At 37.9% G+C, this 25,461-nt stretch overlaps 1 protein-coding gene across 2 annotated transcripts in view; it reads right to left on the bottom strand.

Moving 5' to 3' along the window:
• Positions 1 to 25,461, bottom strand: part of LOC147912834 (sulfotransferase 2A1-like) — a 31,531-nt gene that overhangs the window by 3,343 nt on the left and 2,727 nt on the right. The window contains exons 3-5 of one of the 2 annotated variants that reach the window (XM_087421445.1): positions 23,958 to 24,084; positions 5,009 to 5,103; positions 3,379 to 3,559 (exon numbers count right to left, since the gene is read on the bottom strand). In XM_087421445.1, coding sequence (XP_087277571.1) covers positions 3,379 to 3,559; positions 5,009 to 5,103; positions 23,958 to 24,084 — 403 coding nt within the window. Of the gene's footprint in view, positions 1 to 3,378; positions 3,560 to 4,990; positions 5,104 to 23,957; positions 24,085 to 25,461 lie in introns of both variants that reach the window. The other variant, XM_087421446.1, reaches the window with a different exon arrangement.

Below are 25,461 nucleotides of genomic sequence, written 5' to 3' on the forward strand. Positions count from 1 at the left end.
TGACCTTCTCCCTCTGACTTATTTCACTTTGCATTATACCCTCAATGTCCATCCATGTTGTCACAAATGGCTGGATTTCATCGTTTCTTATGGCTGAGTAGTATTCCATTGTGTATATATACCATAGTTGTCTGTGTACAGCTCTTTCACCTCTTTGGTTAAGTTTATTCCTAGGTATTTTATTCTTTTTGTTGCAATTGTAAATGGAATGGTATTCTTAATTTCTCTTTCTGCTACTTCGTTGTTAGTGTACAGAAATGCAACTGATTTTTGTATGTTGATTTTGTATCCTGCAACTTTACCATATTTGTTTATTACTGCTAAAAGTTTTCTGGTGGATTCTTTAGGGTTTTCTATATATAAAATCATGTCATCTGCAAATAGTGCCAGTTTCACTTCTTCCTTTCCAATTTGGATCCCTTTTATTTCTTTCTCTTGCCTGATTATTCTGGCTAGGACTTCCAGTACTATGTTAAATAGGAGTGGTGAGAGTGGGCATCCTTGTCTGGTTCCTGTTCTTAGAGGGATAGGTTTCAGTTTTTCACCATTGAGGATGATATTAGCTGTGGGTTTGTCATATATGGCCTTTATTATGTTGAGGTACTTTCCTTCTATACCCATTTTATTCAGAGTTTTTATCATAAATGGATGCTGTATCTTGTCAAATGCTTTCTCTGCATCTATTGAGATGATCATGTGATTTTTATTCTTCACTTTATTAATGTGGCGAATCACACTGATTGATTTGCGAACGTTAAACCATCTCTGCATACCTGGAATAAATCCCACTTGATCATGGTGTATAATCTTTTTAACGTATTGTTGTATGCGATTTGCTAGTATTTTGTTGAGGATTTTTGCATCTATGTTCATCAGTGATATTGGCCTGTATTTTTCTTTTTTTGTGTTGTCCTTGTCTGGTTTTGGTATCAGGGTAATGTTGGCTTCATAGAATGAGTTAGGGAGCTTGCCCCCCTCCTCAATATTTTGGAAGGGTTTGAGAAGGATACGTATTAAGTCTTCTTTGAATGTTTGGTAGAATTCACCAGGGAAGCCGTCTGGTCCTGGACTTTTATTTTTGGGGAGGTTTTTGATTACTGTTTCGATCTCCTTACTGGTGATTGGTCTATTCAAATTCTCTACTTCTTCTTGATCCAGTTTTGGAAGGTTATATGAGTCTAAGAATTTATCCATTTCTTCCAGATTGTCGAATTGGTTGGCATATAGCTTTTCATAGTATTCTCTCATAATCTTTTGTATTTCTGAGATGTCTATTGTAATTTCTCCTCTTTCATTTCTGATTTTATTTATTTGTGCCTTCTCTCTTTTTTTCTTGGTGAGTCTAGCTAAAGGTTTGTCAATTTTGTTGATCTTTTCAAAGAACAAGCTCTTGGCTTTATTAATTTTTTCTTTTTTTTTTTTTTGGTCTCTATTTCATTTATTTCTGCTCTGATTTTTATTATTTCCCTTCTTCTACTGATTTTGGGCTTTCTTTGTTCTTCTTTTTCCAGTTCCTTTAGGTGCATTGTTAGATCGTTTATTTGAGATTTTTCTTGTTTGTTGAGATAGGCCTGTATCACTATAAACTTCCCTCTTAGAACCGCCTTTGCTGTATCCCATAAATTCTGGCATGTCGTATTTTCATTTTGACTTGTCTCCAGGTAATTTTTGATTTCTTCTTTGATTTCTTCGTTGATCCAGTCGTTGTTCAGTAGCACTTTGTTTAATCTCCATGTATTTGTGGCTTTTCTGATTTTCTTCCTATAGTTGACTTCTAGTTTCATACTGTTGTGGTCAGAAAAGATCCTTGGTATTATTTCAATCTTCTTAAATTTATGGAGACTTGTTTTGTGGCCTAATACGTGATCAATCCTGGAGAATGTTCCATGTGCATTTGAAAAGGACGTGTATTCTTCGGTTTTTGGATGGAATGCTCTGTATATATCTACTAGGTCCATCTGTTCTAGTGTGTCATTTAAGGCCAATGTTTCCTTATTGATCTTCTGTTTGGATGATCTATCCGTTGGTGTAAGTGGACTGCTAAAGTCCCCTACTATTATTGTGTTACTGTCTATTTCTCTTTTTATGTCTGTTAATAATTGCTTTGTATATTTAGGTGCCCCTACGTTGGGTGCGTAGATATTTACAAGTGTTATATCCTCTTGTTGGATTGTTCCCTTGATCATTATGTAATGCCCTTTGTCTCTTTTTACAGTTTTTGGATAAAGAAGATGTGGTATATATACACAATGGAATACTACTCAGCCATAAGAAACAATGAAATCCAGCCATTTGTGACAACATGTATGGACATTGAGGGTATTATGCAAAGTGAAATAAGTCAGAGGGAGAAGGTCAAATACCATATGATTTCCTTCATTAAGTAGTAGGTAATAACAACAATAAACAAACGCATAGAGACAGAGATTGGATTGGTGGTTACCAGAGGGGAAGGGGGGAGGGGGGAGGGCGAAAGGAATAATTCGGCACATGGGTGTGGTGATGGGTTGTAATTAGTATTTGGGTGTTGAATATGATGTAATCTATGCAGAAATAGAAGTATAATGATGTACACCTGAAATTTTTACAATGTTATAAACCAATGTTACTGCAATAAACAAAAAATTTTAAAAAAAAGAATGAGCCTCGTGGGCTTGATGTTCCAGATGTCCCCCTCTGCCCTAGGTGCAGCCACCACTACCTTGAAGTCTTTTGAATCACTTAATTTCTTCCTTCCATAAAGTACCATCCTGGATATATTTGAACCATGGGGCTCTGGGAAAATGAGCTCCTGCTCCATGCAGTAGACACTCTTCATCCATCTTGACCCAAGGATATGGACATGATTATTTTTCATCACAGGAGCCTTCCAATGTCTGAGAGCAAGACAGGCTCTCAGCTAAGTGAAAAGTATCTTCTCTAGCCTTTTCTCAGTTGAGTCATTCTTTATACATTTCTTTGTTAAAGACGTGCTAAGTCACAAGAGGGGTAGGACCAACATGACCATCCCCAATCGTGTCCTCATTTCTCAGGTCAATCTCAGCTGGCAAGTTGGCTGGAGTAGTGAATTAACCTGGTCAGTGTTTGTAGAAGGGATATGCCTCATATCAAATCCTGAGGAGAGAGAATCTGAATGACCTCACATAAGTCAGATGACCATTGCAGTCCTAATCAACTTTCTCCAAATGTGGGCTTTCTTCAGCCCACATCAGTACCATGAAAAGAGACTCCCTGATAAGGGCATCTGAAAAGATGATGAGCAATGAGAGTTGATAAATTCAAACACTCCCTCATCCCAACTGTTAGTGTCCTACGGTAAACACCAGAATGCCTTCCACACATACTGATAGATTTTGAAGGCTGAGCATTTTCTTTTACCTTTTCTCAGAATCGATCCATTCTTCTCATCTAAATACTGACCACGCAGGAGGGAATAATTGGACATCTTGTTTTCTTTCATGACCTGGAAGGAGCTATTCTTGAGGAGGGAGTTCAGTTCTTCTGGTTCTAATTTCTTGCCCAGGAATTGGCAGATCTTCTCTGTGTTGCTTCTTCTGTCCTAGAAGAAGAAAAACCAAGAGAGAGGATATGAAAGAGAAAAAACATAGGAAAGGAGGTGAGAAGGAGAAACAATAATGTGAGGATAAGGAGGAGGTCGGGAGGAAGAGGGGAATAATGTGAGAAGAGAGAAGTGATTCAGTTGGATGTGACTAGAGGGAAGACATGGAAAAGGTAAAGAGGAAAGAGCACAAAGGATGAAAAAAATGCAGGATCCACATGGATTTCCCAGTATAGTTGAGTTCAGGAAGCCTTAATAATAAACACAGGGCCTGGGTTTTCTAAAGAGACTTTTAGAAAGTCTTCTATACGATTATGATCAGGATTAAGCAAGAGAGGTTTAGGGAGAACTTGACAGAGACTGAAGGGATTGAATTCAAATCCTGGCTGTGCCATTAAATAATACCATTTTCCATAACTAACATTTGAATAACAGATAGAGTTTCATAACATCTTCTTGTAAATTAAGTCAAATAATATTACTTGGCACACGATCCTAGGAAATTATAATAAAATGAATTTTATACCAAGAAAGACTGCTTTGAATTGTAGATCTTCCTCTGAGAGTTGTAATGCTTTAAAATGTTTCTTTATCCCATGAGCTTTCATTATGATCTAACAAGAAAACACACAACTGTAGAAATTACTACAATAGATGTCCATTTTGTGTCTTGAAAGCATAAGTACCGGAAGGTGTGGGAGCATGTTCCTGAGGTAGCTAAACTTGTTACAAAAGGCTTCTTGGTGAAAATGAAATTCTCGTGGAGATCATAGAGGATTGGACAGAAGTATCCAGAGGAAGATGACAGGAAATAATGTTTCTCAAAAGCAAAAGCCTGTGTTTACATTGTTTTCTCTTTTATACAGGATACCACTAATATGTAAAGTTCTTCCAATGGCTTAATCACCCTTATTGGTTTTGAGCATAATCTGACAGCTTTTCTTGACTATCACTGTTCAGTCTAGTACTTGGCTTGTCAGAATAATTACACAGACTGATTTCATGACTTGATCTTTCTTCTATCAGTCGATATGGGTAGTTACACAGTTGGACACATCTCTTGAAACAAGCTTGTTTCCACCCAGTCCCATCTTCTCCACAATCCCCTCCACCACTAGGTTATCAGCAGCACCATGTGTCCTACCCCTAGAAAATTTAGAAGCATTGCCAGTGTGAGTATAAGCCATTGTACTCTGTCTTGGTGCATGAAAAAAGACTTTTAGATGTTGGAAGATAGAACAGAAAGAACACATGAAGAAAGAGAGCAGGGAACGGAGCAGTGTCAACCAGAAGCAGGGTAGTGAAGACAGGGAGCTAGTCTCACTCCTAATGACTTTCACAAGGTTAAACTTTTACTGAGGATGGGAAAAGTGTCACAGAGGAATTGAGGGAAGTTAGAGAAGTGAAGATGGTGAGAGGGTGTGTGCTAACCATAAGAATCATAGTTACCCGTTTCAACTCTTCATAACTCAGTATCAGGAAGTTCTCCTTCCCTTTCATGGACATCCAGCCATGAGTATGGTCAAACCAGGATCCATATGGCACTGAATATTGGGGAGGCAGAAAGAGGGGGTGTATTAAAAAGTCTTTGAAAGCAGGGATCTATCTATTATGTTCCCTCTCTGGGCACAGTTAATAGCACAATGTCTGGCACATTTGGGCCTGTACTATTTACTGAATGAATGAGAGTAAGGGTGGAAAACTATTATCCAACATCATGTACTTATCCTGTAATGAGCCTTGTTCCGTTGGAGGAAGATCTGGACCAGTTTTCATGGGTCTCTAAAGAGATCCTGTCCAGAGAGCCATGTGGCCTGAGGGATGGTATTCTTGCTGCCCCTAATCTGTTAAGTGTTTAGAATTTATGGTTGATGGGTCACTTTCATAGCCCTTGAACATGTTTTTCTTTCTTCTTGCCTTCATTGTTGCTATTGTAATTATTGTTCATTTGGAAATTATCTGTCTTTGCTCTGGTTTAAGACTTTCTTTCCTTTTTTCCACTACAGCTTTCCTAGAGACTGGGTGAAGATTTATTTCTAATAATTCTTTGTGAGGTTAGGTGTGGTTCCTTCAACTGACATTTCATCAGTGTAGGAAATTCTCAGGCACATTTCCTTGAAAATTGCCTTTCTCTATATTTTATATTACCTTCAAAGGAGGTAAGTCTTCTCACTCTATGCTTCGTACCTTAACTATTTTATACTTTTGAGTGGCTCTCTACCATGCCCAAGGCCTTCTTAATGCCAAAGTGTAGTGGGAAATTAATTATCAACTGAGAATTCTATTCAGTTAAACTGTCATTCAATAATGAGGATAATAAAAGACATTGTCAGGCAAAATACTGAGGGAATTTATACTTTTGTTGTGAGAGAACTAGTTTAAGTTATCCTTTATGAATAAATAAATTGAATCCAGGAGGAAGGAACAACCAATTGGTCAAAGAAGAAATTAAAAGGGAAATTTTAAAAAATATGAAATAAACAAAAATGGAAGCACAACATATCAAAACTTAATGGATGCAGCAAAAGAAGTTCTAAGAGGGAAGATAATAGCTAAAAATGCCTACAATAAGAAAAAGAAGGTTCTCAAAAAAAAAACCCTACCTTTACACTTCAAAAATCTAGAAAGAGAAGAATTAACTAAGCCCAGAGTTAGCAGAAGAGGGGATAGCAAAGACCAGAGGAGGAAAAATATGATATACATACCAGAAACATTAGAACAGATTAATGAAAATAAGAGATTTTTTTATTTAACAAAATTGACAAACCTTTAGCTAAACCAAAGAGAAAAAAAAACAGCACAGACTCAAAGAAACAAAAGAAATGAAAGAGGAGACATTATAGCAGGTGCCTCAGAAATAATAAGAATCATAAGAAACTACTATGAGCAATTACACACCAAAATTTGGATAACCTAGAAGAAATGGATAAATTTCTAGAAACATACAACCTACCAAGACTGAATCATGAAGAAATAGAAAATCTGAATAGTCCAATAACAGGTAACGAGAATTATTCTGTAATTAAAAATCTCCCAACAAAGAAAAGCCCGTCACCAGATGGCTTCCTGGTAAACTCTAGCAAACGTTAAAGAAATAATTAATGCCAAGCTTTCTCAAATTACAAAACAATTGAAGAGGTGGTAACACTCCCATACTCATTTACGAGGTCAGCATTTCCCTACTACAAAAGCCAGATAAGGACACTATAAGAAAACTACAGATTGATATTCCTGATGAATATAGATGAGGATTAAAATCCTCAACAAAATAATAGCAACCTGAATTCAAGAGCACATTAAAAGGATCATACTCCATGGGATGCAAGGATGGTTCAACATATGCAAAACATTAGTATGCTACACCACATTAACAGGGTGAAGGATAAAAATCATATGATCATTTCAGTAGATGCAGGAAAAGCATTTGACAAAATTCAACATCCTCATGATAAAAACTCAATGAATCAGGTATAAAAGGAATGTTCTTCATCATAATAATAAGGTCATATATGACAAGCCCATAGCTAACGCCAAACTCAATAGTGAAAAGACTTTCTTCTAAGATCAGGAAAAAGACAAGGATGTCCACTCTCACTATTTCTATTCAAGATAGTACTGGAAGTCCTAGCCACAGCAATTAGGCAAGAAAACAAAAAGAGTCATCCAAATCAGAAAGCAAGAAGTAAAATTATCTCTATTTGCAGACAACATGATCTTGTATATAGAAAACCCTAAAGAGTCTACAAAAAAAACTGGTAGAACTCAATAAATGAATTTAGTAAAGTTACAGGATGAAAATCAACAGAAATTCTTGTGTTTCTGTACGCTAACAATGAATACCTGAAAGAGAAATTAAGAAAGCAATCTTAGGCAGAGAGGCGGAGTCAAGATGGCGGCGTAGGCAGACTCTGAACTCACCTCCTCTCGTGGACACAGCCAATTTACAACTACTCGTGGAAAAATTACCCCTGAGACAGAACTGAAAACTGGGTAAGAGGAACTCCTGCAACAACGGACAATCCTAACTGAGGTGGACGAGGCAGAGACTCCCTTCTGGAGAGAAAAACACTGCCTTCACAAGCCGCCAGCTTCACGGCCGCTGGGAGCAACTCACAGGTATGCAGCCCTCCCTGGAGGCGCGGGGCCCTGAGCCGGGGAGCGCCCCCACTGTGGGCATTTTGTGGACCCAGCACAATCAAGACCAGCGGCATAATATCTGACTTTGCCTGCTACTAAAACATTGCGGAGTACCCCCAGAAAACCCGGTTCTCATAGAAACTAAAACTGGCTCTTAAAGGGCCCGTGCACAAACTCACCCGTTTCAGAAAGCATCCCAAAATCACCAGAAAGAAAGGTGCACAGTGCTTTGGTGAAAAGAGACTCATCTAATAGGCCCTGAGTACATCTCAGTGAGGGGGGAGACCTCTCCAGGGACTGGGACATTGGCGGCGGCCATTGTTGTGGCCCAGTGTGGGCGTGCTGACACAGACGCCATTGGAGTTCTCCCTGAGGCCTGCTAGCTCAGGGTCTGCCCCACCCACTAGAGCACCGATTTAATCCAGCTCAGCCAGGGCAGGCAGCCCACCCTAGAGACTGGCCCCACCCAACAACAAGCCCTCAGGCAACTTGTGGGCCTGCATAGATTGGAGACTGGATTCTCTGCAGCCTGGCAACTGAGCCGACTTGAGCGGGGCAGGGTGTGCAGAAGGAGAGGGTGGAGAGTGGGGGGCGGTGGCAGAGTGTGTGGGGCTCCCGCCGTGGAGAGACTGGGTCCGCTTGGGGAGGTTGGGGCGCTCACACAGGGCAGGACTGTGTTGACTGTGTGTGTGGACCTGTGGGCGGCAGGGTTTGTCAGCTGCAGAAGACTTGTGCTTCTCAAAGACCCACATAGGAGGTTTGCCCCACCTTCCAAAGCCTGAAAGAATTGGGTGCTCCTGTGCCTGAGGCCAGCCCCACCCAGCTGCAATCCTCAGAGAGCCGACAAGAGACTTAATAGGCTAGAGGCTTACAGCAATTGTAAGGCCCTGAGCCTAACAACCTGCCACACTGGGGGCCTACTCACTTAAAAGAAATACTGCAACACAAATGTGGTATTAACTTGCAGCCAACTGTGCTGGGGCTCCCCACACCTGATAAAGAGACTGAAGGGCCTACAACAACTACAAGCAGCTGAGCATTACAACAGCTGGCCAGGAGCATAACTCAGCCTCCCTGGGCGCCTACAGGGAGAGCAAACAGGCCACAACAGAAGGACACACGTAGCCCACATAGGGGTCACCCCTGGAACATTGAGAACTGAGGGAAGCACACTGGAAGCCTCCTAAGCCATCACTTACATAACGTCACCTATCCAAGAGTAGGAGACGTAGCTGACCTACCTAATACATAGACACAAGCACAGGGAAAGAGGCAAAATGAGGAGGCAAAAGAATACATTCCAAGTAAGGGAACAGGACAAAACCCCAGAAAAGGAACTAAGTGAAACAGAAATGAGCAACCTACCCAACAGAGAGTTCAAACTAAGAGTGTTAAGGATGCTCACTGATCTGGGGAGAAGAATAGATGACCTCAGTGAGAATGTCAACAAAGAAATGGAAGATATAAAAAAGAACCAATCAGAAATGAAGAATACAATACTGGAAATGAAAAATTCATTAGAGGGACTCAAGAGCAGAGTAGAGGATACAGAAGAACGGATCTGTGAGCTGGACGAAAGACTAGAAGAAATTATCCAAGGTGAACAGGTAAAAGAGAAAAGAATTAAAAAGAGTGAGGACAGTCTAAGGGACCTCTGGGCCAACATCAAGCGCACTAACATCCGTGTTATAGGTGTCCCAGAAGGAGAAGAGTAAGACAAGGGGGCAGAGAATCTATTTCAAGAAATAATAGATGAAAACTTCCCTAACCTAAGGAAGGAAACAGACATCCAGGTACAGGAAGCTCAGAGAGCCCCAAACAAGATAAACCCAAAGAGGCCCACACCAAGACACATCATAATCAAAATGTCCAGAATTAAAGATAAAGAGAGAATCCTAAAAGCCGCAAGAGAATGTCAAGTTACGTACAAAGGAAACCCCATAAGGCTATCAGCTGACTTCTCTGCAGAAACCTTACAGGCTAGAAGAGAATGGCACGATATATTTAAAGTGCTAAAAGGAAAAAACTTACAGCCAAGAATACTCTACCCAGCAAGGTTATCATTCAAAATGGAAGGAGAGATCAAAATTTTCCCAGATAAGCAAAAATTAAAGGAGTTTGTCAGCAAGAAACCAGTGCTACAACAAATGTTAAAGGGACTGATTTAAGGGGAAAAGAGAAGACCACAAATAGGAAAAATTACCTATTTCCATGATTAGAAAGTAATGGATACAAATACACAAAAAAAGAGGTTAGATATGATATCAAAAACATAAAAGGAGGGAGGAGGGGAGTTAAGAGTACAGCTTTCAGACAGAGATCAAACTAAAGTGACCATCAATTCTGTATAGAAGAAGAAAGGAACAGAGAAGGACTACTAAAACACTGAGAAAAAAAAAAGTTTAAAAATGGCAGTAAGTACATACTTATCAATAGCTACTTTAAACGTCAATGGACTAAATGCTCCAATTAAAAGGCATAGGGTGGCTGACTGGATAAAAAAACAAGACCCATATATATGCTGCATACAAGAGACACACTTCAGACCTAAAGACACTCACAAACTGAAAGTGAAGGGATGGAAAAAGATACTCCACGCAAATGGCAATGAAAAGAAAGCTGGGGTAGCAGTACTCATATCGGACAAAATAGACTTTGAAACAAAAGCTCTAAAAAGAGACAAAGAAGGGCATTACATAATGATCAAGGGAACCATCCAACAAGAGGCTATGACACTTGTAAATATCTACGCACCCAATGTAGGTGCACCTAAATATATAAAGCAATTATTAACAGACATAAAAACAGAAATAGACAGTAACACAATAATAGCAGGGGACTTTAACACTCCACTTACACCAATGAATAGATCATCCAAACAGAAGATCAATAAGGAAACATTGGCCTTAAACGACACACTAGAACAGATGGACCTAGTAGATATATACAGAGCATTCCATCCAAAAACCGAAGAATACACGTTCTTTTCAAATGCTCATGAAACATTCTCCAGGATTGATCACATATTAGGCCACAAAACAAGTCTCCATAAATTTAAGAAGATTGAAATAATACCAAGCATCTTTTCTGACCACAACAGTATGAAAGTAGAAATCAACTATAGGAAGAAAATCAGAAAAGCAACTAATACATGGAAATTAAACAAAATGCTACTGAACAACGACTGGGTTAACGAAGAAATCAAAGAAGAAATCAAAAAATACCTGGAGACAAATGAAAATGAAAATACGATATGCCAGAATGTATGGGATACACCAAAAGTGGTTCTAAGAGGGAAGTTTATAGTGATACAGGCCTATCTCAACAAACAAGAAAAATCTCAAATAAACAATCTAACAATGCACCTGAAGGAACTGGAAAAAGAAGAACAAACCAAGCCCAAAATCAGTAGAAGAAGGGAAATAATAAAAATCAAAGCAGAAATAAATGAAATAGAGACTAAAAAAAAATAGAAAAAATTAATAAAACCAAGAGCTGATTCTTTGAAAAGATCAACAAAATTGACAAATCTTTAGCTAGACTCACCAAGAAAAAAAGAGAGAAGGCACAAATAAGTAAAATCAGAATTGAAAGAGGAGAGGTTACAACAGACACCTCAGAAATACAAAAGATTATGAGAGAATACTATGAAAAGCTATATGCCAACCAATTCGACAATCTGGAAGAAATGGATAAATTTTTAGAATCATATAACCTTCCAAAACTGGATCAAGAAGAAGTAGAGAATATGAATAGATCACTCACCAGTAAGGAGATTGAAACGGTAATCACAAACCTCCCAAAAAATAAAACTCCAGGACCAGACGGCTTCCCTGGTGAATTCTACCAAACATTCAAAGAAGACTTAATGCGTATCCTTCTCAAACTCTTCCAAAAAATTGAGGAGGGGGGAAGCTCCCTAACTCATTCTACGAAGCCAACATTACCCTGATACCAAAAACGGACAAGGACAACACAAAAAAAGAAAATTACAGGCCAATATCACTGATGAACATCGATGCAAAAATCCTCAACAAAATACTAGCAAATCGCATACAACAATACGTTAAAAAGATTATACACCATGATCAAGTGGGATTTATTCCAGGGATGCAGGGATGGTTTAACATTCGCAAATCAATCAACGTAATACACCACATTAATAAAATGAAGAATAAAAATCACATGATCATCTCAATAGATGCAGAGAAAACATTTGACAAGATACAGCATCCATTTATGATAAAAACTCTGAATAAAATGGGTATAGAAGGAAAGTATCTCAACATAATAAAGACCATATATGAGAAACCCACAGCTAATATCATCCTCAATGGGGAAAAACTGAAAGCCATCCCTCTAAGAACAGGAACCAGACAAGGATGCCCACTCTCACCACTCCTATTTAACATAGTACTGGAAGTCCTAGCCAGAGCAATCAGGCAAGAGAAAGAAATAAAAGGGATCCAAATTGGAAAGGAAGAAGTGAAACTGTCAGTATTTGCAGATGACATGATTATATATATAGAAAACCCTAAAGAATCCACCAGAAAACTTTTAGAAGTAATAAACGAATAAGGTAAAGTTGCAGGATACAAAATCAACATACAAAAATCAGTTGCATTTCTGTATACTAACGACGAAGTAGCAGAAAGAGAAATTAAGAACACCATCCCATTTACAATTGCAACAAAAAGAATAAAATACCTAGGAATAAACTTAACCAAAGAGGTGAAAGATCTGTACACCGAAAACTATAAAACATTGCTGAAAGAAATTGAAGAAGACACAAAGAAATGGAAAGATATTCCGTGCTTGCTCTTGGATTGGAAGAATTAACATAGTTAAGATGTCCATACTTCCTAAAGCCATCTATAGATTCAATGCAATCCCTTTCAAAGTTCCAACAACATTTTTCACAGAAATAGAACAAAGAATCCTAAAATTTATATGGAACAACAAAAGACCCCGAATAGCTAAAGGAATCCTGAGAAAAAAGAACAAAGCTGGAGGTATCACACTCCCTGATTTCAAATATACTACAAAGCTGTAGTAACCAAAACGGCATGGTACTGGCACAAAAACAGACACACAGATCAATGGAATAGAATCGAAAGCCCAGAAATAAACCCACACATCTATGGACAGCTAATCTTTGACAAAGGAGCCAAGAACACACAATGGGGAAAAGAAAGTCTCTTCAACAAATGGTGTTGGGAAAACTGGATAGCCATATGCAAAAAAATGAAAGTAGACCCTTACCTTACACCATACACAAAAAAAATTAACTCCAAATGGATTAAAGACTTGAATGTAAGACCTGAAACTGTGAAACTTCTAGAAGAAAACATAGGCAGTACGCTCTTCGACATCGGTCTTAGCAACATCTTTTCAAACACCATGTCTGACCGAGCAAGAGAAACAATAGAAAAAATAAACAAATGGGACTACATCAAACTAAAAAGCTTCTGCACAGCAAAGGAAACCATCAACAAAACGAAAAGACAACCTAACAATTGGGAGAAGATATTTGCAAACCATACATCTGATAAGGGCTTAATCTCCAAAATATATAAAGAACTCATGCATCTCAACAACAAAAAAACTAACAACCCAATTAAAAAATGGCCAAAAGACCTGAACAGACATTTCTCCAAAGAAGATATACAGATGGCCAACAGACACATGAAAAGATGTTCAAAATCACTAACTATCAGGGAAATGCAAATCAAAACTACAATGAGATATCACCTCACGCCCGTCAGAATGGCTATAATTAACAAGACAGGAAACAACATGTGTTGGAGAGGATGTGGAGAGAAGGGAACTCTCATACACTGCTGGTGGGAGTGCAAACTGGTGCAGCCACTATGGAAAACAGTATGGAGATTCCTCAAAAAATCAAGGCTAGAACTACCATATGATCCAGCTATTCCACTCTTGGGTATTTATCCAAAGAACTTGAAAACACCAATTTGTAAAGGTACATGCACCCCTGTGTTCATTGCAGCGTTATCCACAATAGCCAAGACTTGGAAGCAACCTAAGTGCCCATCAAGGGACGAATGGATAAAGAAGCTGTGGTATATATACACAATGGAATACTACTCAGCCATAAGAAACGATGAAATCCAGCCATTTGTGACAACATGGATGGACATTGAGGGTATAATGCAAAGTGAAATAAGTCAGAGGGAGAAGGTCAAATACCGTATGATTTCCTTCATTAAGTAGTAGATAATAACAACAATAAACAAACACATAGGGACAGAGATTGGATTGGTGGTTACCAGAGGGGAAGGGGGGAGGGAGGAGGGTGAAAGGGATAATTCGGTACATGTGTGTGGTGATGGGTTGTAATTGGTATTTTGGTGGTGAACATGATGTAATCTATGCAGAAATAGAAGTATAATGATGTACACCTGAAATTTTTACAATGTCATAAACCAATGTTACTGCAATAAACAAAAAAATTAAAAAAATAAAGAAAGCAATCTTATGTACAATAGCATAACAAAACAATAAAATATTTAGGAATAAATTTCACCAAGGAGGTGAAAGTCTGTATACCAAAAACTATAATACATTGATGAAAGAGATTGAGAAGACACAAATAAATGGAAAGATATCCTGTGTTCTTGGATTGGAATTATTAATATTCTGAAAAACTCCATACTACCCAAAGGAATCTAGATTCAATGCAATCCTTATCAAAATTCCAATGGCATCTTTCACAGAAGTAGAATAAAAGATCTACAATTTTGGGGGCTGGCCTGTGGCATAGTGGTTAAGTTTGCATGCTCTGCTTCAGCAACCCGGGGTTCACAGGTTCAGATCCTGGGTGCAGATCTACACGCCACTCATCAAGCCATGCTGTGGTGGCATCCCATATACAAAATAGAGGAAGATTGGCACAGATGTTAGCTCAGAGACAATCTTCCTCAAGCAAAAAGAGGAAGATTGGCAACAGATGTTAGCTCAGGGCCAATCTTCCTCATAAAAATATTCCTAAATTTTGTGTAAGACCAGAAAAGACCTCAAATAGATAAAGCAATCCTGAGAAAGAACAAAGCTGGAGGCATCAGACTTCTTGACTTCAAGTGCTACTGCAAAGCTATAGTAATCAAAAGAGTATGGTAATCAATACAGCAAAGGTAGCAAATCAACCACATATGAAGAAAATATAAAGGTCAAAAGACAAAAGTACTGGGGTCAGCCCAGTGGCATAGTGTTTAAGTTCACGGGCTCTGCTTCAGCAGCCCAGGGTTCATGGTTTCAGATCCTGGGCACGGACAGACACATCACTTGTCAAGCCATGCTGTGACAGTGTCCCATATAAAGTAGAGGAAGATGGGCACAGATATTAGCCCAGGGCCAATCTTCCTCAGCAAAAAGAGGAGGATTGGTTGGGCCGGCCCTGTGGCTTAGCAGTTAAGTGCGTGCACTCTGCTGCTGGTGGCCCGGGTTTGGATCCCGGGCGCGCACCAATGCACCGCTTCTCCGGCCATGCTGAGGCCCCGTCCCCCATACAGCAACTAGAAGGATGTGCAGCTATGATGTACAACTATCTACTGGGGCTTTGGGGGAAAAAAATAAATAAATATATAAAAAATTAAAAAAAAAAAAAAAGAGGAGCATTGGCAATGGATGTTAGCTCAGGGCAAATATTCCCCACCAAAAAAAAGACAAAAGTACTAAAATTATCATTTGCCATGATAAGAGGGTACTGGATGCACATGAGAAAATAGAGGTTAAGTATGATATCAAAAACATAAAATGTGGGAGGAGAAGAGTAAAGAGTAGAGCTTTTAGCATGAGGTCAAACTTAAGTGACCATCAACTTAATACAGATTGCTATATACATAGGTTATTATATATGAACCTCACAGTAATTACAAACCAGAAACCTATAATAAATACACAAAAAAATTAAGAGAAAAGAACTCAAACATAATAGTAAAGAAAGCCATCAAACTGCAAGGGAAGAGAACAAGAGAAGAAGAAAGGAACAGGGAAGAATTACTAAAACACCCAGAAAAAAAGTAACAAAATGACAATAAGTACATACTTATCAATAACTACTTTAGATGTCAATGGACTAAATTATCCAATCAAAAGACATAGGGTGGCCAATTGGATAAAAAAAAAAAAAAGACCCATATATATGCTGCATACAAGAGACACACAAGAGAACTAAAAATGCTCACAAACTGAAAGTGAAGGGATGGAAAAAGATACTCCGTGCAAATGGCAATGAAAATAAAGGTAGGGTAGCAATACTTATATCAGACAAAATAGACTTTAAAACTGTAACAAGACACAAAGAAGGGCACTACATAATGATCAAGGGAACAATCCAACAAGAGGATATAACACTTGTAAATATCTATGCACCCAACATAGGAGCACCTAAATACATAACGCAATTGTTAACAGACATAAAAGAAGAAATATTCAGTAACAAATAATAGTATGGGAGTTTAACACTCCACTTACACCAAAGATTAAATCAACCAAACAGAAGATCAAAAACAGAATATCAATAAGAAAACATTGGCCTTAAATGACACAATATACCAGATGGACTTTCCATCCAAAAGCCACAGAATACATGTTCTTTTTTAATGCACATGGAACATTCTCTAGGATAGATCACATATTAGGCCACAAAACAAGTCTCAATAAATTTAATAAGATTAAAATAATACCAAGCATCTTTTCTGACCACAATGGTTTGAAACTAGAAATCAACTAAAGGAAAAAAATTGGAAAAGCCACAAATATGTGGAGATTAAACAAAATGCTACTGAACAATGATGGGGTCAACAAAGAAGTCTAAGCAGAAATCAAAAAATACTTGGAGACGAAAATGAAAATACAACATGCCAAAATTTATGAGATACAGCAAAAGCCATTCTAAGAGGGAAGTTTATAGCAATGGGACTTATTCCAGGGATGCAGGGATGGTTCAACATCCGCAAATCAATGTGATACACCTATCTCAATGGATAAGAAAAATCTCAAATAAATAATCTAACAGTGCACCTAAAGGAACTGGAAAAAGAAGAACAAACAAAGCTCAAAATCAGTAGAAGGAAGGAAATAATAAAGACCAGAGCAGAAATAGATGAAATAGAGACTTAAAAAACAGAAAAAAAAATCAATGAAATGAAGAGCTGGTTCTTTGAGAAGATGAAAAAAGTTGACAAACCTTTAGCTAGATCCATCAAGAAGAAGATAGAAAAGGCTTAAATAAATAAAATTAGAAATGAAATGGTAGAACTTACAATGGACACCACAGAAATACAAAAGATTATAAGAAAATACTATGAAAAGCTATATGCCAACAAATTGGATAATCTAGAAGAAATGGATAAATTCTTGGAATCATACAACCTTCCAAAACTGAGTCAAAATGAAATAGACAATTTGAATAGACCGATCACCAGTAAGGAGATTGAAACAGTAATGAAAAACCTCCCAAAAAGTAAAAGCCCAGCACCAGACAGCTTCCCTGGTGAATTATACCACATTCAAAAAAGATTAATACCTATCCTTCTCAAACTCTTCCAAAAAATTGAAGAGGAGAGGAAGCTTCCAAACTCTTTCAATGAGGCCAACATTACCCTGATACCAAAACCAGACAAGGACAACACAAAAAAAGAAAATTACAGGCCAATATCACTGATGAACATCGATGCAAAAATCCTGAACAAAATACTAGCAAATCGAAAACAACAATACATTAAAAGGATCATCCGCCATGATCAAGTGGGACTTAAATCAATCAATGAGATACACCACATTAACAAAATGAAGAATAAAAATCACACGATCATCTCACTAGATACAAAGAAAGCATTTAACAAGATATAGCACCCATTTATGAAAAAAACTCTGAATAAAATGGGTATAGAAGGAAAGTACCTCAACATGATAAAGGCAATATATATGACAAACCCACAGCCAATATCATACTCAGTGCTGAAAAACTGAAAGCCATACCTCTGAGAAGAGGAACAAGAGAAGGATGCCCACTCTCACCACTCCTATTTAACCTAGTACTGGAAGTCCTGGCCAGAGGAATCAGGAAAGAAAAAGAAATCAAAGGGATCCAAATTGGAAAGGAAGAAGTGAAACTGGCACTATTTGCAGATGACATGATCTTATATATAGAAAACCCTAAAGAATCCACCAAAAAAACTTTTAGAAATAATAAATGAATATGGTAAAGTTGCAGAATACAAAATCAACATGCAAAAATCAGTTGTTTCTATACACTAATGACGAGGTAGGAGAAAGAGAAATTAAGAATACAATCCCATTTACAGTTGCAACAAAAAGAATAAAATACCTAGGAATAAATTTAACCAAAAAGGTGAAAGACCTGTACACTGAAAACTATAAAACATTGTTGAAAGAAAATGAAAAATACACAGAGAAATCGAAAGATAGTCTATGCTCTTGGACGGGACTATGTTAAAAATGTCCATACTTCCTAAAGCAATCTACAGATTGAATCCAGGCACTATCAAAGTTCCAATGACATTTTAAACAGATCTAGAACAAAGAACCCTAAAATTTATATGGAACAACAAAAGACCCCGAACAGCCAAAGGAATCCTGAGAAAAAAGGAACAAAGCTGCAGGTATCACACTCTGTGATTTCAAAACATACTACAAATCTATAGTTATCAACACAGCATGGTACTGGCACAAAAACAGACACACAAATCAGTGGAAGAGAATCCAGAGCCCATAAATAAGCCCACACATCTATGGAGAGCTAACCTTTGATGAGGGAGCCAAGAACATTCAATGGAGAAAGGAAAGTCTCTTCAATAAATGGTGTTGGGAAAATTGGACAGCCACATGCAAAAGAATGACAGTAGACCATTATCTTACACCATACAGAAAAATTAACTCAAATAAAATAAAGATTTGAATGTAAGATCTGAAACCATGAACTTCTAGAGGAAAACATAGGCAGTACGCTCCTCAGCTTCAGTCTTAGCAGCATATTTTCAAGTACCATGTCTGACTGGGCAAGGGAAACAATAGAAAAAAATAAACAAATGGGACTACATCAAACTAGAAAGCATCTGCACAGCAAAGGAAACAATCAACAAAACAAAAAGACAACCTAACACCTGAGAGAAGAGATTTGCAAACCATATATCTGATAAGGGGTTAATATACAAAGAACTCATACATCTCAACAACAAAGAAACTAACAACCCCATTAAAAAGTGGGCAAAATATCTAAAGAGACATTTTTCCAAAGAAGATATAAAGATGGCCAATAGGCACATGAAAAGATGTTCAATATCACTAACTATCAGGAAAATGCAAATCAAAACTACAATGAGATATCACCTCACACCCATCAGAATGGCTACAATTCACAAGAAAAGAAAAGAAAAGTGTTGGAGAGGATGTGGAGAAAAGGGATCTCACATACACTGCTGTTGGGAGTGCAAACTGGTGCAGACACTATGGAAAACAGTATGGAGATTCCTCAAAAATTAAGAATAGAACTACCACACAATCCAGCTATTCCACTGCTAGGTATTTATCCAAAGAACATGAAAACACAAATGCATAAAGACATATGCACACCTATGTTCATCATGTCATTATTCACAATAGCCAAGACTTGGAAGCAACCCAGGTGCCCGTCAAGGGAAGAAAGGATAAAGAAGATGTGGTAGACATACACAGTGGAATACTACTCAGCCATAAGAAGCAGTGAAATCCAGCCATTTGTGACAACATGGATGGACCTTGAGGGTATTATGCTAAGCAAAAAAAGTCAGAAGGAGAAAGTCAAACACCATACGACCTCACTCACAAATAGAAGATAAAAACAACAATAAACAAACACATAGAGACAGAAATTGAATTGGTGGTTACCAGAGGAAGGGGGGAGGTAGGATGGCGAAAGGGGTGGTTGTGTACATGTGTGTGGTGAGGGGTGGTAATTAGTCTTTGGGTAGTGAAGATGACGTAATCTTCACAGAAATCGAAATATAATGATGTAACCTGAAATTTATAAGAATGTTATAAACCAATGTTACCACAATAAAAAAAGAAACATAGTAACACAGCAGAACAGAAAGAAACTGACAACTCTCCAGAAACCAAGCTTGAAGTCACAGAAGATTGCAATTTGACAAAGAATTCAAAATAGTTGTCATGAAGAAACTCAGTGACTTATAAGAAAACTCAGAAAGACAGTTCAATGAGCTCAGGAATAAAATCAATGAATAGAAGAAATACTTCATGAACGAGATTGAAAGTGTAAAAAAAAAAAAAAAACACCCAAACAAATTCTGGAGAAGAACAAAACTAATGAGATAAAAAATAAAGTAGAGAGCAGTGAAAATAGAGCAGACCATATAGAAAAGAGAATTAGTGAGCTCAAAAATAGAAATCTAAAAATGATTCAGGTGGAAGAGGAGAGAAAATTAAGATTTTTTTTAAATGAAGAAATTTTATGATAAATATCTGACTCAATTAGAAAAAGCAACATAAGGATAATGGCCATCCCAGAATGAGAAGAGAGGGAGAAAGGAGCAGAGAGCTCATTCAAAGAAATAGTAGCTGAGAACTTCCCAAACCTGGGGAAGGAACTGGATATAGAAGTACATGAAGCTAATAGAACTCCTAATTATCTCAATGAAAAAAGATCTTCTCCAAGGCATATTATATTAAAACCGTCAAAAGACACTGAATAAAAAACAATATTAAGGGCAGCAAGAGAGAAAAAAATAACTTACTAAGGTACCCCCATCAGGCTTTCAGCAGATTTCTCAGCAGAAACCCTACAGGCTAGGAGAGAGTGGAATGATATATTCAAAATATTGAAAGACAGAAACTATCAGCCAAGAATACTTTATCTAGCAAAGTTATTCTTAAGATATGGTGGAGAAATAACAGCTTTCCCAGACAAACAAAAGCTGAGGGAGTTCACCACCACTAGATCTGCCTTACAAGAAATGTTTAAATGGGCCCTCCTACCTGAAACAAAAAGTCAAAGGTTTACAAAGTTTTAAGAAAGGTGATAAAAAGACAGAACCAGAAAATTGCAACTCTATATTAGAGTAGATTAGTAAACAATTATAACACAAAGGCTAAAGGGAAAGAAAACATCAAAAATAACTATAACTACTTCAATTTGGTAACAAACTCACAATACAAAAAAGGATAATTTATGACAACAAAAACATAGAAGGGGAAGAGGAAAAAGATGGAACCTGCATAGGCTAATGGAGATAAGATGCTATCAGCAGAAAAAGGACTATCTCGTCTACGAGATCATTTATACAAACCTCCTGGTAACCACAAAACAAAAAATCAGAGCACAGTCACAAAATATTTCTTAAAAAAGGAAACTGAGAAAAACATCACAGAAAACCACCAAACTGAAATGGCAGACAGAAATACAAGGAAAAAGAAGCAATGGAAATATAGGACAATCAGAAAACAAAAGACAAAGTGCATTATTAAGCCCTCATACATCAATAATCACTCTAAATGTAAATGGATTGAATTCTCCAATCAAAAGACACAGAGTGGCTGGATGGATTAAAAATCAAGATCCAATGATATGCTGCCTCCAGGAGACCCATCTCAGCTCTAAAGACAAACATAGGCTCAGAGTGAAGGAATGGAAGATAATAATCCAAGCAAATGGCAACCAAAAGAAAGCTGGTGTAGCTGTACTTATATGAGACAAAGCAGACTTCAAGCCAAAAAAGATAAGAAGAGACAAAGATGGACATTATGTAACAATAAAAGGAACATTCCACCAGAGGACATAACACGTATTAATATATATGAACCTAATTTAGGAGCTCTGAAGTATAAAAAGCGACTATTAGCAGACTTAAAGGGAGAAATTGACAGCAACACAATAATAGTAGGAGACTTTAATACCCCACTTACATTAATGAATAGATCATCCAGACAGAAAGTCAACAAGGAAACAATGGCCTTAAATGAAACACTAGATCAGATGGACCTAATAGATATATCTATAGAACACTCCATCCAAAAGCAGCAGAATACTCATTCTTCTCAAGTGCACATGGAATATTCTCAAAGATGGACCATATGTTGTGAACAAAATAAGCCTCAATAAATTTAAGGAGATTGAAATCATATCAAGCATCTTTTCTGACCACAATGTGTGAACTGGAAATGAACTGCAAAAAGAAAGCTGGAAAAGTCACAAAGATGTTGAGACTAAGCAATGTGCTAATGAACAACTATTGGATCAAAGTATAAATCAAAAAATACCTAGAGACAAATGAAAATGAAAACACAACATACCAAAACTTATGCGATACAGCAAAAGTGGTACTAAGGGGGAAATTTATAGCAATAGAGGCCTACCTCAAGCAATGGGAAAAATATCAAGTAAACAATATACCACTATACATAAAAGAACTACAAACAGAAGAACAAATGAAGCCCAAAGTCAGTAGAAGGAAGGAAATAATAAAAATCAGAGCAGAAATAAATGAAATAGACTAAAAAAAAAAGAAAAAAGAAACAATAGAAAGGATCAATGAAACTAAGAGCTGGTTCTTGCAAAAGGTAAACAAATTTGACAAACTCTTAGCCAGACTCCCTAAGAACAAAAGAGAGAAGTCTCAAATAAATAAAATTAGAAATTAAAGAGGAAGGCCAGCCCTGTGGATTAGTGGTGAAGTGCGTGTGCTCCGCTGCTGGCAGCCCGGGTTCGGATCCCGGGTGTGCACCGAAGCACTGCTTCTCCGGCCATGCTGAGGCCGCATCCCACATACAGCAATTAGAAGGATGTGCAGCTATGACATACAACTATCTACTGGGGCTTTGGGGGAAAAAATAAATAAATAAAAATTATAAAAGAAAAAAAGAAATGAAAGAGGAGAAATTACAACGGATACCACAGAAATACAAAGGATTATAAGAGAATACTATGAAAAGCTATATGCCAACAAATTGGATAACCTAAAAGAAATGGATAAATTCTTAGAATCATACAAACGCCAAAAACTGAATCAGGAAAAAAAGAGAATCTGAATAGACCAATTACAGATAAAGAGATTGAAACAGTAATCAAAAACCTCCCAAAAAACAAAAGTCCACAACCAGATGGCTTCTCTGGTGGCAAATAAATATTCATTATTTAACAAAAGTGTATTACCTGCTTACCACGTGGCAAGCACCACGCTAGGACCTGGGGTCAAGAATGAACAACTCAAAGAGCTTACATTTTAGTGGAGAGACACATGGAATAAACAAACAAATAGACTACATACTCATTGGTGATGAGTGCTAAGGGAAAAAAAAACATAAGACTGTAGAGATGGGGAGGGATGCTATTTTATATAGTATCGAAAAGGAAGACTTTCCTAAATACAGAGACACTTTAGCCGAGACCAGAATGAAGATATTAGTCAAGATTGTGGGACTGGGATAATAAACAGATAAAGGAAAGTGTCCTGAGTGGCATGGGGGAGTGGGATGGGAAACAGATGACACTTGTGAGATGTCAGAATCAGGCTACCCTTGGGTGAGGGATGGATCTACTTATTGAATAAGATCAACCTGCAGTGGGAGCAGTTTGGGATATGGGGGAAATGTGTTCAGTTTGAACATATTGAATTAGAGGTATCTGTGGCTCTCTCCAGTGAAGATGTCCATGGGCTGTTAGAGAAAGACAGCTGAAGCCAAGGAGACGTATCATAGCTGAGAAATAGGAGTCATCATGTAGTTTTGAGAAAAAATGCAAAATTCCAAGCATCTAAGAAAATCCAGAAATTCTGTGTAATTAAAAGTAGAGAGATTATAGTAGAATGTGTACATTTATGAGACAGACAGGACAAGAGGATTAAGGGAGTTTTAGAAACATCCGTCTAAAAAATGGTGGGAAGTCAGGATTGTGTTGTCCAGGAAGCCAATGAAAAGCTGACTTTCAGAAAGTCACGAATGAGGAGAGTAGAGAAGAATATGAGTACTCCATGTTAGTACTGGACAAGCACTGGAGACTCAGAACGCAGCTAGGATGGTACATGATGGGGCAAGCTGAAAGGCTGGCTGTGGTTCTGCTGCTCTGCAGGAGAGAATGTGGACTTCGAAAATTTGGATTCCAACAGTGATGGGCCTTATACCCCCGGGATGGTGAGATGTAGAGATCTCTAGTTGGGTATAAGATGAGGTCCGATAAAGGCCTCTGACAATCCACCAGCTTCCATATTTTACATTCACTCACCATTTCCCTGGATGAACCATTCAAAATATTCTTCCAGTAACTCTGGTTTCTTAATAAAATTTGAAATCCTATAGAAAAAATAACCAGCCACGAGAATATCTCTGGGATTTCTGATGAGATAAATCACCTTAAAGAGAAAAATGGGATAACAAAAAAATCAATACAGTCATTTCTCATCCTTCTTGATCTTCATAAAAATGGACAAAAATCCAATTCCTAGAAAATGCTCTTAAATAGCAATGAAGGGGCCGGCCCGGTGGTGCAAGCGGTTAAGTGCGCGCGCTCTGCTGCGGCGACCCGGGGTTCACAGGTTCGGATCCCAGGCGCGCACTAACACACTGCTTGGCAAACCATGCTGTGGCAGCATCCCATATAAAGTGGAGGAAGATGGGCATGGATGTTAGCACAGGGCCAGTCTTCCTCAGCAAAAAAAAAAAGAGGAGGATTGGCAGATGTTAGCACAGGGCTGATCTCCTCACAAAAATAAATAAATAAATAAATAAATAAATAAATAAATAGCAATGAATTCTTTTAATAAATTAGTTGTTGCATTCATTAACCAAATTTTTTTTAGGTTCCTATGAACAATTCACTGGGATAATACTAAGAATATAAAATGGAAGAGGAAAGCGTTGTCCCTTCCCTCTTGGATATTGTAGTCTACTCACAATGGGAAGCAACAAGAAGGTTTAAAAGGTGAGTGGCAGTATATTTGTGTAGTATGGTTTAAAGATTACTACCAGGGCCGGCTCCGTGGCTTAGCGGTTAAGTGCACGCGCTCTGATGCTGGCGGCCCGGGTTCGGATCCCGGGCGCGCCCCGAGGCACCACTTCTCCGTCCAACGCGAGGCCGAGTCCCACGTACAGCAACTAGAAGGATGTGAACCTATGACATGCAACTATCTACTGGGGCTTTGGGGGGAAAAAATGAATAAATAAAATCTTAAAAAAAAAAAATAAATAAAATAAAGATTACTACCAGGAGATGGATTAACAAACTGCTATATTCATAGATACACAGCAGACGTTCTTATGGTATAAATCTCTTGATATGAAGTTCCAGAACAAGCAAACTAATCTATAGAGTTAGAAGTCAGGAGAGTGTCACCTCCGTGGGTGGGCACTGATTGGGGAGGTAAATGAGGGAATTTTCTGGGGGAGTGGAAATGTTCTAAATCTGGGTCTGGAAGGTAGTTACCCCATTAGCAGACATCTGGTCTGTGCAAAATGTCCATAAGATATTTGATCCACATCAAAAGGTCCTTGATATTTGGTCATATGCAAAGTGTCTGTGGAGACATTGGTCCTTGGTATTTGGCCATGTTTGGTACTGTCAACTGTCCATGAAGACATTGGGTCCACACACCAAAAGGACCTTGATATTTTATCCTGTTCAAAACCATTTAGTGTGGAGCAAACATGCTCGTGAATGTTTTGAAGAGGACCAAATGTCAAGAACCTTTTCGCATGGACTAAATGTCCTATGGACCAAATATCTTAGTAGG

Source organism: Ceratotherium simum, chromosome 33 (assembly GCF_057802395.1).
Source record: "Ceratotherium simum simum isolate JZ-2026a chromosome 33, ASM5780239v1, whole genome shotgun sequence".
In the NCBI taxonomy this organism is placed as follows: Eukaryota; Metazoa; Chordata; class Mammalia; order Perissodactyla; family Rhinocerotidae; genus Ceratotherium; species Ceratotherium simum.